A 13,888-nucleotide genomic window follows, 5' to 3' on the forward strand; every position below is an offset into this window, starting at 1 on the left:
AGTAGGGGAGAGTTAACACGCTTCCTGTTCCTCCCTCCCAGTTGGTAACCAGTAGGGGAGAGTTAACACACTTCCTGTTCCCCCCTCCCAGTTGGTAACCAGTAGAGGAGAGTTAACACACTTCCTGTTCCTCCCTCCCAGTTGGTAACCAGTAGGGGAGAGTTAACACGCTTCCTGTTCCTCCCTCCCAGTTGGTAACCAGTAGGGGAGAGTTAACACGCTTCCTGTTCCTCCCTCCCAGTTGGTAACCAGTAGAGGAGAGTTAACACACTTCCTGTTCCTCCCTCCCAGTTGGTAACCAGTAGGGGAGAGTTAACATTCTTCCTGTTCCTCCCTCCCAGTTGGTAACCAGTAGGGGAGAGTTAACACACTTCCTGTTCCCCCCTCCCAGTTGGTAACCAGTAGGGGAGAGTTAACACACTTCCTGTTCCTCCCTCCCAGTTGGTAACCAGTAGAGGAGAGTTAACACACTTCCTGTTCCTCCCTCCCAGTTGGTAACCAGTAGGGGAGAGTTAACACACTTCCTGTTCCTCCCTCCCAGTTGGTAACCAGTAGGGGAGAGTTAACACACTTCCTGTTCCTCCCTCCCAGTTGGTAACCAGTAGGGGAGAGTTAACACACCTTCTGTTCCTCCCTCCCAGTTGGTAACCAGTAGAGGAGAGTTAACACACTTCCTGTTCCTCCCTCCCAGTTGGTAACCAGTAGGGGAGAGTTAACACACTTCCTGTTCCTCCCTCCCAGTTGGTAACCAGTAGGGGAGAGTTAACACACTTCCTGTTCCTCCCTCCCAGTTGGTAACCAGTAGAGGAGAGTTAACACACTTCTTGTTCCTCCCTCCCAGTTGGTAACCAGTAGGGGAGAGTTAACACACTTCCTGTTCCTCCCTCCCAGTTGGTAACCAGTAGGGGAGAGTTAACACACTTCCTGTTCCTCCCTCCCAGTTGGTAACCAGTAGAGGAGAGTTAACACACTTCCTGTTCCTCCCTCCCAGTTGGTAACCAGTAGGGGAGAGTTAACACGCTTCCTGTTCCTCCCTCCCAGTTGGTAACCAGTAGGGGAGAGTTAACACGCTTCCTGTTCCTCCCTCCCAGTTGGTAACCAGTAGGGGAGAGTTAACACGCTTCCTGTTCCTTCCTCCCAGTTGGTAACCAGTAGGGGAGAGTTAACACGCTTCCTGTTCCTCCCTCCCAGTTGGTAACCAGTAGGGGAGAGTTAACACGCTTCCTGTTCCTCCCTCCCAGTTGGTAACCAGTAGGGGAGAGTTAACACGCTTCCTGTTCCTCCCTCCCAGTTGGTAACCAGTAGGGGAGAGTTAACACGCTTCCTGTTCCTCCCTCCCAGTTGGTAACCAGTAGAGGAGAGTTAACACACTTCCTGTTCCTCCCTCCCAGTTGGTAACCAGTAGGGGAGAGTTAACACACTTCCTGTTCCTCCCTCCCAGTTGGTAACCAGTAGGGGAGAGTTAACACACTTCCTGTTCCTCCCTCCCAGTTGGTAACCAGTAGGGGAGAGTTAACACACTTCCTGTTCCTCCCTCCCAGTTGGTAACCAGTAGGGGAGAGTTAACACACTTCCTGTTCCTCCCTCCCAGTTGGTAACCAGTAGAGGAGAGTTAACACACTTCCTGTTCCTCCCTCCCAGTTGGTAACCAGTAGGGGAGAGTTAACACACTTCCTGTTCCTCCCTCCCAGTTGGTAACCAGTAGGGGAGAGTTAACACACTTCCTGTTCCTCCCTCCCAGTTGGTAACCAGTAGAGGAGAGTTAACACACTTCCTGTTCCTCCCTCCCAGTTGGTAACCAGTAGGGGAGAGTTAACACGCTTCCTGTTCCTCCCTCCCAGTTGGTAACCAGTAGGGGAGAGTTAACACACTTCCTGTTCCTCCCTCCCAGTTGGTAACCAGTAGGGGAGAGTTAACACACTTCCTGTTCCTCCCTCCCAGTTGGTAACCAGTAGGGGAGAGTTAACACGCTTCCTGTTCCTCCCTCCCAGTTGGTAACCAGTAGGGGAGAGTTAACACACTTCCTGTTCCTCCCTCGTCCCATGTTAAGTATTGAATTGCAGCTGGGGTCGGAGAAGCAAGCAGGGTAGGGGAGACAGAGCACATCTCTGTCTCCAGTTCGGGCTGTGGAGGAGAGGAGAGAGGCTGGCGGAGGCAGATGGACCCTGGTCTCAGGGAGGAGAGAGGCTGGCAGGGAGGAGAGAGGCTGGCGGAGGCAGATGGACCCTGGTCTCAGGGAGGAGAGAGGCTGGCAGGGAGGAGAGAGGCTGGCGGAGGCAGATGGACATTGGACTCAGGGAGGAGAGAGGCTGGCATGGAGGAGAGAGGCTGGCGGAGGCAGATGGACCCTGGTCTCAGGGAGGAGAGAGGCTGGCAGGGAGGAGAGAGGCTGGCATGGAGGAGAGAGGCTGGCAGGGAGGAGAGATGCTGGCGGAGGCAGATGGACCCTGGTCTCAGGGAGGAGAGAAGCTGGCAGGGAGGAGAGAGGCTGGCAGGGAGGAGAGAGGCCGGCGGAGGCAGATGGACCCTGGTCTCAGGGAGGAGAGAGGCTGGCAGGGAGGAGAGAGGCTGGCGGAGGCAGATGGACCCTGGTCTCAGGGAGGAGAGAGGCTGGCGGAGGCAGATAGACATTGGTCTCAGGGAGGAGAGAGGCTGGCAGGGAGGAGAGAGGCTGGCGGAGGCAGATGGACATTGGTCTCAGGGAGGAGAGAGGCTGGCGGAGGCAGATGGACCCTGGTCTCAGGGAGGAGAGAGGCTGGCAGGGAGGAGAGAGGCTGGCGGAGGCAGATCTCAGGCCCAGGAGCTTTTAATTAAAGAGCAAGAGAACAGCTCCCAGCTGTCACACACTGACACACACACCTCGGGTACTGTCTCCCTTTCTCTCTTTCTCTCCCTCTATCTCAATAGCTCTGTCTATATCCCTCTATCCTTCTCCCTCCCTCCCTCCCTCTCCCCCCCCTCGCTCCCTCCCTCCCTCCAGTCCCACACCTTATCCAATAGACCTATAGCAGTAATCACTAACCCTCTGACACCAGGGAGCTTCATACAGCAGTTCTAATCAAAGAGGCTTTAGGGAGACAAAACCAAAATCACCTCAGCGATCAAGACCAGACGAGAGGAAGTGAAAGCGTGCCGCGTGTGTCTGGTTATTCAGTGTGTAGCTAGTTGCAAGCTGCAGGTAAGGTTGATCTGAGGCGATATAACTCTAGAGGAGGGGAGATCTGAGGTGATATAACTCTAGAGGAGGGGAGATCTGAGGTGATAATAATCTAGAGGAGGGGAGATCTGAGGTGATAGTACTCTAGAGGAGGGGAGATCTGAGGTGATAGTACTGTAGAGGGGAGATCTGATGTGATATTACTCTAGAGGAGGGGAGATCTGAGGTGATAGTACTCTAGAGGAGGGGAGATCTGAGGTGATAGTACTCTAGAGGAGAGGAGATCTGAGGTGATATTACTCTAGAGGAGGGGAGATCTGAGGTGATAGTACTCTAGAGGAGGGGAGATCTGAGGTGATAGTACTCTAGAGGAGGGGAGATCTGAGGTGATAGTACTCTAGAGGAGGGGAGATCTGAGGTGATAATAATCTAGAGGAGGGGAGATCTGAGGTGATAGTACTCTAGAGGAGGGGAGATCTGAGGTGATAGTACTGTAGAGGGGAGATCTGATGTGATATTACTCTAGAGGAGGGGAGATCTGAGGTGATAGTACTCTAGAGGAGGGGAGATCTGAGGTGATAGTACTCTAGAGGAGAGGAGATCTGAGGTGATATTACTCTAGAGGAGGGGAGATCTGAGGTGATAGTACTCTAGAGGAGGGGAGATCTGAGGTGATAGTACTCTAGAGGAGGGGAGATCTGAGGTGATAGTACTCTAGAGGAGGGGAGATCTGAGGTAATAGTACTCTAGATGAGGGGAGATCTGAGGTGATAGTACTCTAGAGGAGGGGAGATCTGAGGTGATATTACTCTAGAGGAGGGGAGATCTGAGGTAATAGTACTCTAGATGAGGGGAGATCTGAAGTGATAGAACTCTAGAGGAGGGGAGATATGAGGTGATAGTCCTCTAGAGGAGGGGAGATCTGAGGTAATAGTACTCTAGATGAGGGGAGATCTGAGGTGATAGAACTCTAGAGGAGGGGAGATATGAGGTGATATTACTATAGAGGAAGGGAGATCTGAGGTGATATTACTCTAGAGGAGGGGAGACTGAGGTGATATTACTCTAAAGGACGGGAGATCTGAGGTGATAGTACTCTAGAGGAGGGGAGATCTGAGGTGATATTACTCTAGAGGAGGGGAGATCTGAGGTGATAGTACTCTAGAGGAGGGGAGATCTGATGTGATATTACTCTAGAGGAGGGGAGATCTGAGGTGATATTACTCTAGGAGGGGAGATCTGAGGTGATATTACTCTAGAGGAGGGGAGATCTGAGGTGATAGTACTCTAGAGGAGGGGAAATATGAGGTGATAGTACTCTAGAGGGGAGATCTGAGGTGATAGTACTCTAGAGGAGGGGAGATATGAGGTGATAGTACTCTAGAGGAGGGGAGATCTGAGGTGACATTAATCTAGAGGGGAGATCTGAGGTGATAGTACTCTAGAGGAGGGGAGATATGAGGTGATAGTACTCTAGAGGAGGGGAGATCTGAGGTGATAGTACTCTAGAGGAGGGGAGATCTGAGGTGATATTACACTAGAGGAGGGGAGATCTGAGGTGATAGTACTCTAGAGGGGAGATCTGAGGTGATATTACTCTAGAGGAGGGGAGATCTGAGGTGATATTAATCTAGATGGGAGATCTGAGGTGATAGTACTCTAGAGGAGGGGAGATCTGAGGTGATATTACTCTAGAGGAGGGGAGATCTGAGGTGATATTACTCTAGAGGAGGGGAGATCTGAGGTGATAGTACTTTAGAGGAGGGGAGATCTGAGGTGATAGTACTCTAGAGGAGGGGAGATCTGAGGTGATAGTACTGCAGAGGGGAGATCTGAGGTGATATAACTCTAGAGGGGAGATCTGAGATGATAGAACTCTAGAGGAGGGGAGATCTGAGGTGATAGTACTCTAGAGGAGGGGAGATCTGAGGTGATATTACTCTAGAGGAGGGGAGATCTGAGGTGATAGTACTCTAGAGGAGGGGAGATCTGAGGTGATAGTACTCTAGAGGAGGGGAGATCTGAGGTGATAGTACTCTAGAGGAGGGGAGATCTGAGGTAATAGTACTCTAGATGAGGGGAGATCTGATGTGATATTACTCTAGTGGAGGGGAGATCTGAGGTGATATTACTCTAGAGGAGGGGAGATCTGAGGTGATAGTACTCTAGAGGAGGGGAGATCTGAGGTGATAGTACTCTAGAGGAGGGGAGATCTGAGGTGATAGTACTCTAGTGGAGGGGAGATCTGAGGTGATAGTACTCTAGAGGAGGGGAGATCTGAGGTGATATTACTCTAGAGGAGGGGAGATCTGAGGTGATAGTACTCTAGAGGAGGGGAGATCTGAGGTGATATTACTCTCGAGGAGGGGAGATCTGAGGTGATATAACTCTAGAGGAGGGGAGATCTGAGGTGATATAACTCTCGAGGAGGGGAGATCTGAGGTGATATAACTCTAGAGGAGGGGAGATCTGAGGTGATAGTACTCTACTAGCCGCCACCGATCCCTTTTTCATTGTCTGTTTGTTTTGTCTTATTAGTTGCACCTGTGTCTATTTGTGTGCCTGATGGGCTTCCTTATTTATAGTACGTTTACCCGCCCTTGTTTTGGGCGGGATTATTCTTGTGTTACGTGTGTGCGTTATTTTAGGTGTGTTCGGTTTCTAGACCTGGTACCCTGTATTTTGGGTGGTCCATTTATTAAGGCGCTCTGTTGTTGTGGGCTTTTTGTGCCGTATTAAAGAGCACTTTTCCCTGTGGAACTCTCTGCTCTCTGTGCCTGATTCTTCCTCACACACCTAGTCCCACGTGACAGTATATCTCACTAGTATATCTCACTAGGTCAGGATATTAAACCTCCATGTATATCTCACTAGGTCAGGATATTAAACCTCCATGTATATCTCACTAGGTCAGGATATTAAACCTCCATGTATATCTCACTAGGTCAGGATATTAAACCTCCATGTATATCTCACTAGGTCAGGATATTAAACCTCCATGTATATCTCACTAGGTCAGGATATTAAACCTCCATGTATATCTCTATAGGTAAGGATATTAAACCTCCATGTATATCTCACTAGGTCAGGATATTAAACCTCCTCCATGTATATCTCACTAGGTCAGGATATTAAACCTCCATGTATATCTCACTAGGTCAGGATATTAAACCTCCATGTATATCTCACTAGGTCAGGATATTAAACCTCCATGTATATCTCACTAGGTCAGGATATTAAACCTCCTCCATGTATATCTCGCTAGGTCAGGATATTAAACCTCCATGTATATCTCGCTAGGTCAGGATATTAAACCTTCTCCATGTATATCTCACTAGGTCAGGATATTAAACCTTCTCCATGTATATCTCACTAGGTCAGGATATTAAACCTCCTCCATGTATATCTCACTAGGTCAGGATATTAAACCTCCTCCATGTATATCTCACTAGGTCAGGATATTAAACCTCCTCCATGTGTATCTCACTAGGTCAGGATATTAAAACTCCTCCATGTGTATCTCACTAGGTCAGGATATTAAAACTCCTCCATGTATATCTCACCAGGTCAGGATATTAAACCTCCTCCATGTATATCTCACTAGGTCAGGATATTAAACCTCCTCCATGTATATCTCACTAGGTCAGGATATTAAACCTCCATGTATATCTCACTAGGTCAGGATATTAAACCTCCTCCATGTATATCTCACTAGGTCAGGATATTAAACCTCCTCCATGTATATCTCACTAGTATAACTCCATGTAAATCTCATCCACCATAATAATAGAGTCTAGTGTTGCTTGCAGGGTTGAAAAATTAAATTATTATATTTTCAAAGAAGCGTGGATCATCATTATTTGGGCCGTATATTATATGTTAATGAGCCATATTTCTTTATTGTCCAACAACATATTTAAAAGACCCCATCTACCTTGAGGATCTGGTTGGACAATTTGGACATTCAGATCAAATGTACTGTTCATTAATCTTCATCACCCCTTTTGAGTGTCGTTGCAAGAAATAAATATATTTCGCCCCCCCCCAGGCCTTTTTCCACAATTCTTCATCTAAAATTGTTGAATGAGTTTCCTGTAAACAATAGATATTACATCCCTTCTCTTTTAGCCAGGTAAATACTGACTGTCTTTTCTTATTATCTGCTAAGTCATTACAATTATAACTGGCTATACTTATTTCACCACTTATCATAATGAGATACTTTTAAATTATATTTATCACAATATATCTTTGCAAACGTACCATTAAAAAGTACCATAGTGAATGAGTGTCCATATACAGTTGAAGTCGGAAGTTTACATACACTTGGGTTAGAGTCATCCTTGGGAGCAATTTCCAAACGCCTGAAGGTACCACGTACATCTGTACAAACAATAGTACGCAAGTATAAACACCATGGGACCACGCAGCCGTCATACCGCTCAGGAAGGAGACGCGTTCTGTCTCCTAGAGATGAACGTACTTTGGTGCGAAAAGTGCAAATCAATCCCAGAACAACAGCAAAGGACCTTGTGAAGATGCTGGAGGAAACAGGTACAAAAGTATCTATATCCACAGTAAAACGAGTCCTATATCGACATAACCTGAAAGGCAGCTCAGCAAGGAAGAAGCCACTGCTCCAAAACTGCCATAAAAAAATCAAGACTACAGTTTGCAACTGCACATGACATTTTTGGAGAAATGTCCTCTGGTCTGATGAAACAAAAATAGAACTGTTTGGCCATCATGGTTTGGAGGAAAAAGGGGGGTGCTTTGCTTCAGGAGGGACTGATGTACTTCACAAAATAGATGGCATCATGAGGAAGGAACATGATGTGGATTTATTGAAGCAACATCTCAAAACATCAGTCAGGAAGTTAAAGCTTGGTCGCAAATGTGTCTTCCAAATGGACAACGACCCTAAGCATACTTCCGAAGTTGTGGCAAAATGGCTTAAAGGACGACAAAGTCAAGGTATTGGAGTGGCCATCACAAAGCCCTGACCTCAATCCCATAGAAAATGTGTGGGCAGAACTGAAAAAGTGTGTGCGAGCAAGGAGGCCTACAAACCTGACTCAGATACACCAGCTCTGTCAGGAAGAATGGGTCAAAATTCACCCAACTTATTGTGGGAAGCTTGTGGAAGGCTACCCGAAACGTTTGACCCAAGTCAAACAATTTAAAGGCAATGCTATCAAATACGATGTTTGTGTATGTAAACTTCTGACCCACTGGGAATGTGATGAAAGAAATAAAAGCTGAAATAAATAATTCTCTCTACTATTATTCTGACATTTACACTCTTAAAATAAAGTGGTGATGCTAACTGACCTAAGACAGGGCATTTTTGCCTAGATTAAATGTCAGGAATTGTGAAAAACTGAGTTTAAATGTACAGTATTTTGCTAAGCTGTATGTAAACTTCTGACTTCAAATGTAACTGTACCATGATGCATTGGTACTAAGTAAACCTCAAATTTCTCCCCGTTATTCCACCTGCTGAAAACCCCTCCTCATCCCGAGTTGGGTTGTCATCCCCAGTACCCGGCAGACCACCCCCGTCCCCCTGTATGCCAGGACGCCCAAGTGACCCAAACTTCGAAAAGAGCACCCAGTGCAGAATAAGATCAACCGCCAAAAGCATTTCCAGCGTCCTCACCTCAAATTGCATTATATATAGCTATTAAAAAATGTATATATATATTAAAAATCCTCCTTATCTTAATGTCCATAATTAACAAATACTATTCGTAATAATGTAGGAAGATCATGCAAAGGACCGTTACCTCTAACCAGGATTACCATTACAAAAATTACATTTTTATCAAACAATTATTGTGATTCATTCTATATTGTCCCTAACATCTTTACTCCCTGGCAACAGGTGTGGGATGCACACACACACACACTCACGCACACACACACACACTCACGCTCACGCTCATGCGCACACACACACACACACACACACACACACACACACACACACACACACACACACACACACACACACACAGCCTCTTTCATGAAGTCAGATGCCTCTGAACCATGAAGTCAGATGCTCAACAGGGGTTCCATCCCAGAGCCCAACTCAAGAAAGGACTTGATTTACCAATGCATTTACAGTCGCAGCTGTTTGAGGCAACATTGAGCGAAAAACAGGCAACATTTCTACGGGAGATTTTCTCTTTTGTCGTCTGTAACCTATAGGCTATGAATCATTTGATTGGGACCACACCGAATAGCTTATAGGCACACTTGATATCGCGCACCCAGCGGAGAATCAGAAATGAGGGGCGGCATCAGAAAACACATCTATGTATAGCCTAATGAGAAACTGATTCTAAAACACTGAGAAATATTGACATTTCATTCAATACAAATTACATGACCCTTCCTTGGACTAGATAAACAAAATACTAAACCCTCCCCTTAAATGAAATGTAAAAAGCACCACCCCCTCCTCCTCCAGGTAACCATTTTATATATTCTGATCCATCCCTTAGAGAAAAAAAAAAATTTTGCTTGTAAGATTTGCCCTATCTCAGTGGATTTTGCTAGCGATTAGCATTAAGGGCTAACACAATTATGTTTTGCAGTTCCGCCAGCGTAGAAAACAACGTGAAAAGCTGCTGTCGTTGACTGCATGCTGTTGTTTTGGTTCATGAGTGAAGCTCGGGCACAAGGCACTGCCTGTTTGAGTGACAGGGGGGCGGGGCATGGTGTGTTTGGGATTGGGGAAGCGGCCAAATGAGGAGAGACTGAGACTCTGTCAACTCCAGCAATAAATCAAAAAAGTGGCCTTTCAAAAAAATATCGCAGCCTCTTGCGATATAGGATATTGTGCATGTTAATATCGCAAATGTTTTATAACAAATTTGATGCAGAAATTCCTGGTTAAACGAAGGTTAAATAAAAGACTCACCTATCGCCGTGGTGATGAAAGAGACAGTCTCTGTCTCTTTCCCATCGTTGTAGAAGGCCAGGTGCCAGATGCCAGAGTCCATGTACTGGATTAAGCCGGTGGTGTGTGTGGTGACGGGGACCAGCGATCGCTGCAGAACCACAGGACCCTCTACGCCCCCACTCACTACGTCACCAGAGAGGAGCCTTCGACCATCCAGCAGCTCCACAAAGTCAAACTGGAGAGAGACGGATCGATAAGACAAAAAAAGTGTTGAGGGGATTTTCACACTACTGAGAAGGAACGAGGACCCGTGCCAAACCAAGCTGGACTGAGCTGGTCTGGTGGTCCATTTCACCCTAGTGCTGGACCCATTCTGCAAAAGAAAAGAACAGAACCAGTATAGTTTGTTTTGGGTCGACACGATGGTGTGAAAAAGGGTATTAGACGAATGTGAATCTGCCGGGCTGCATATACAGCAGCTACTTCAACAGGAGACCCACACTGCTTGTCACGCATTCATAAATAACTCGTCATTTCACAGAGACTAAACTCACTCACACTAAACTAGACACATATTAGATGGCTAGGTCCTAGGCCACTGACCAGGGCCCAAAGTGCACCATCTGAGTGAAAAGGGTGTAAATGGGAACACAGATTTAATCATTGCACAGCTAAAACATCACAGATTGAAATATTCCCTTTTCAAAACCACTCTAAGAGATACAATTTTAAAAAACTAATTAAAAGTGACTGCTTGCCCAAAAAACATATGCAACCGATTAGTCTCAGGGCTGACTGAATGAATAACGATGAGGAAGACGATGGAGAAGACGCTACTTTTCCATCCAACTAGGACTGTGATGTCCTCTCATCTATCCATCTAGGACTGTGATGTCCTCTCATCTATCCATCTAGGACTGTGATGTCCTCTCATCTGTCTAGATAGGACTGTGATGTCCACTCATCTGTCTAGATAGGACTGTGATGTCCTCTCATCTATCCATCTAGGACTGTGATGTCCTCTCATCTGTCTAGATAGGACTGTGATGTCCACTCATCTGTCTAGATAGGACTGTGATGTCCTCTCATCTGTCTAGGTAGGACTGTGATGTCCTCTCATCTGTCTAGGTAGGACTGTGATGTCCACTCATCTGTCTAGATAGGACTGTGGTGTCCTCTCATCTGTCTAGGTAGGACTGTGATGTCCTCTCATCTGTCTAGATAGGACGGTGATGTCCTCTCATCTGTCTAGATAGGACTGTGATGTCCTCTCATCTATCTAGATAGGACTGTGATGTCCTCTCATCTGTCCATCTCGGACTGTGATGTCCTCTCATCTGTCTAGATAGGACTGTGATGTCCTCTCATCTGTCTAGATAGGACTGTGATGTCCTCTCATCTGTCTAGATAGGACTGTGATGTCCTCTCATCTGTCTAGATAGGACTGTGATGTCCTCTCATCTATCCATCTAGGACTGTGATGTCCTCTCATCTATCCATCTAGGACTGTGATGTCCTCTCATCTGTCTAGATAGGACTGTGATGTCCTCTCATCTATCCATCTAGGACTGTGTTGTCCACTCATCTGTCTAGGTAGGACTGTGATGTCCTCTCATCTATCCATCTAGGACTGTGATGTCCTCTCATCTGTCTAGATAGGACTGTGATGTCCTCTCATCTGTCTAGATAGGACTGTGATGTCCTCTCATCTGTCTAGATAGGACTGTGATGTCCTCTCATCTGTCTAGATAGGACTGTGATGTCCTCTCATCTGTCTAGATAGGACTGTGATGTCCTCTCATCTGTCTAGGTAGGACTGTGATGTCCTCTCATCTGTCTAGATAGGACTGTGATGTCCTCACATCTGTCTAGATAAGACTGTGATGTCCTCTCATCTGTCTAGGTAGGACTGTGATGTCCTCTCATCTGTCTAGATAGGACTGTGATGTCCTCTCATCTGTCTAGATAGGTGTAACGGCTCTCTTTCGGTGAGTGAGTAGACCAAGGCGCAGCGGGTTGTGAATACATAATGCTTTAATACAAGACGCAGACAGACACGAAATACACTTGACTAATACAAAATAACAAAACGAACTAGACAGACTTTAACTATGAACTTACATGAAACGAGGAACATATACACAGGAACGACCGAACGAACGAGACGAGACAGTACCGTGTGGTGCAAAATACACAGACACAGCGACAATCACCCACAAACAAACAGTGAGAACACCCTACCTAAATATGATTCTCAATTAGAGGAAAACGCAAAACACCTGCCTCTAATCAAGAGCCATACCAGGCAACCCAAAACCAACATAGAAACGGAAAACATAGACTGCCCACCCAAAACTCACGCCCTGACCATCACACACATACAAAACAACAGAAAACAGGTCAGGAACGTGACAGAACCCTCCCCTCAAGGTGCGAACGCCGGGCGCACCAGCACAAAGTCCAGGGGAGGGTCTGGGTGGGCATCTGACCACGGTGGTGGCTCAGGCTCCGGACGCTGTCCCCACCCCACCATAGTCACTCCCCGCTTCTGTATCCCCCTCCCAATGACCACCCTCCAACTAAAACCACCTAAATGAAGGGGCAGCACCGGGATAAGGGGCAGCACCGGGATAAGGGGCAGCACCGGGATAAGGGGCAGCACCGGGATAAGGGGCGGCAGGTCCTGGCTGAGGGACTCTGGCAGGTCCTGGCTGAGGGACTCCGGCAGGTCTTGGCTGAGGGACTCCGGCAGGTCCTGGCTGAGGGACTCCGGCAGGTCCGGGCTGAGTGACTGCTCATGACTGTAGGGCAGCTCATGACTGTAGGGGAGCTCATGACTGTAGGGCAGCTCATGACTGTAGGGCAGCTCATGACTGTAGGGCAGCTCATGACTGTAGGGCAGCTCATGACTGTAGGGCAGCTCATGGCTGTAGGGCAGCTCATGGCTGTAGGGCAGCTCATGACTGTAGGGCAGCTCCTGACTGGCTGGCGGCTCTGGCAGCTCCTGACTGGCTGGCGGCTCTGGCAGCTCCTGACTGGCTGGCGGCTCTGGCAGCTCCTGACTGGCTGGCGGCTCTGGAAGCTCCTGACTGGCTGGCGGCTCTGGCAGCCCCTGACTGGCTGGCGGCTCTGGCAGCTCCTGACTGGCTGGCGGCTCTGGCAGCTCCTGACTGGCTGGCGGCTCTGGCAGCTCCTGACAGACAGACGGCTCTAGCGGCTCCTGACTGACGGACGGCTCTAATGGCTCGGGACAGACGGATGGCTCAGAAGGCGCTGGGCAGACGGATGGCTCAGACGGCGCTGGGCAGACAGGTGGCTCAGACGGCGCTGGGCAGACAGGTGGCTCAGACGGCGCTGGGCAGACAGGTGGCTCAGACGGCGCTGGGCAGACAGGTGGCTCAGACGGCGCTGGGCAGACAGATGGCTCAGACGGCGCTGGGCAGACAGATGGCTCAGACGGAGCTGGGCAGACAGATGGCTCAGACGGAGCTGGGCAGACAGGCAGTGCAGAAGGCGTTGGGCAGACGGCCGACTCTGCCCTGCTGAGGCGCACAGTAGGCCTGGTGCGTGGTGCCGGAACTGGAGGTACCGGGATGACGGCACGCACTTCAAGGCTAGTGTGGGGAGCAGGAACAGGGCACACTGACCTCTCGAAGCGCACTATAGGCCTGGTGCGTGGTACCGGAACTGGAGGTACCGGGCTGAGGGCACGCACCTCAGGGCGAGTGCGGGGAGAAGGAACAGTGCGTACAGGGCTCTGGAGACGCACAGATGGCTTAGTGCGTGGTGCCGGAACTGGAGGCACTGGGCTGGAGACACGCACC

General features: G+C 48.3%; 1 protein-coding gene across 6 annotated transcripts in view; it reads right to left on the minus strand.

Annotated features, from left to right (window-relative positions):
* Positions 1 to 13,888, minus strand: part of LOC129821062 (teneurin-4-like) — a 511,923-nt gene that overhangs the window by 98,507 nt on the left and 399,528 nt on the right. For all 6 annotated transcript variants that reach the window (XM_055878317.1, XM_055878316.1, XM_055878314.1 and 3 more), the window contains one exon: positions 10,083 to 10,299. In XM_055878317.1, the coding sequence (XP_055734292.1) occupies positions 10,083 to 10,299 (217 nt within the window). The remainder of the gene's footprint in view (positions 1 to 10,082; positions 10,300 to 13,888) is intronic.

Source organism: Salvelinus fontinalis, chromosome 23 (assembly GCF_029448725.1).
Source record: "Salvelinus fontinalis isolate EN_2023a chromosome 23, ASM2944872v1, whole genome shotgun sequence".
Taxonomy (NCBI): domain Eukaryota; kingdom Metazoa; phylum Chordata; class Actinopteri; order Salmoniformes; family Salmonidae; genus Salvelinus; species Salvelinus fontinalis.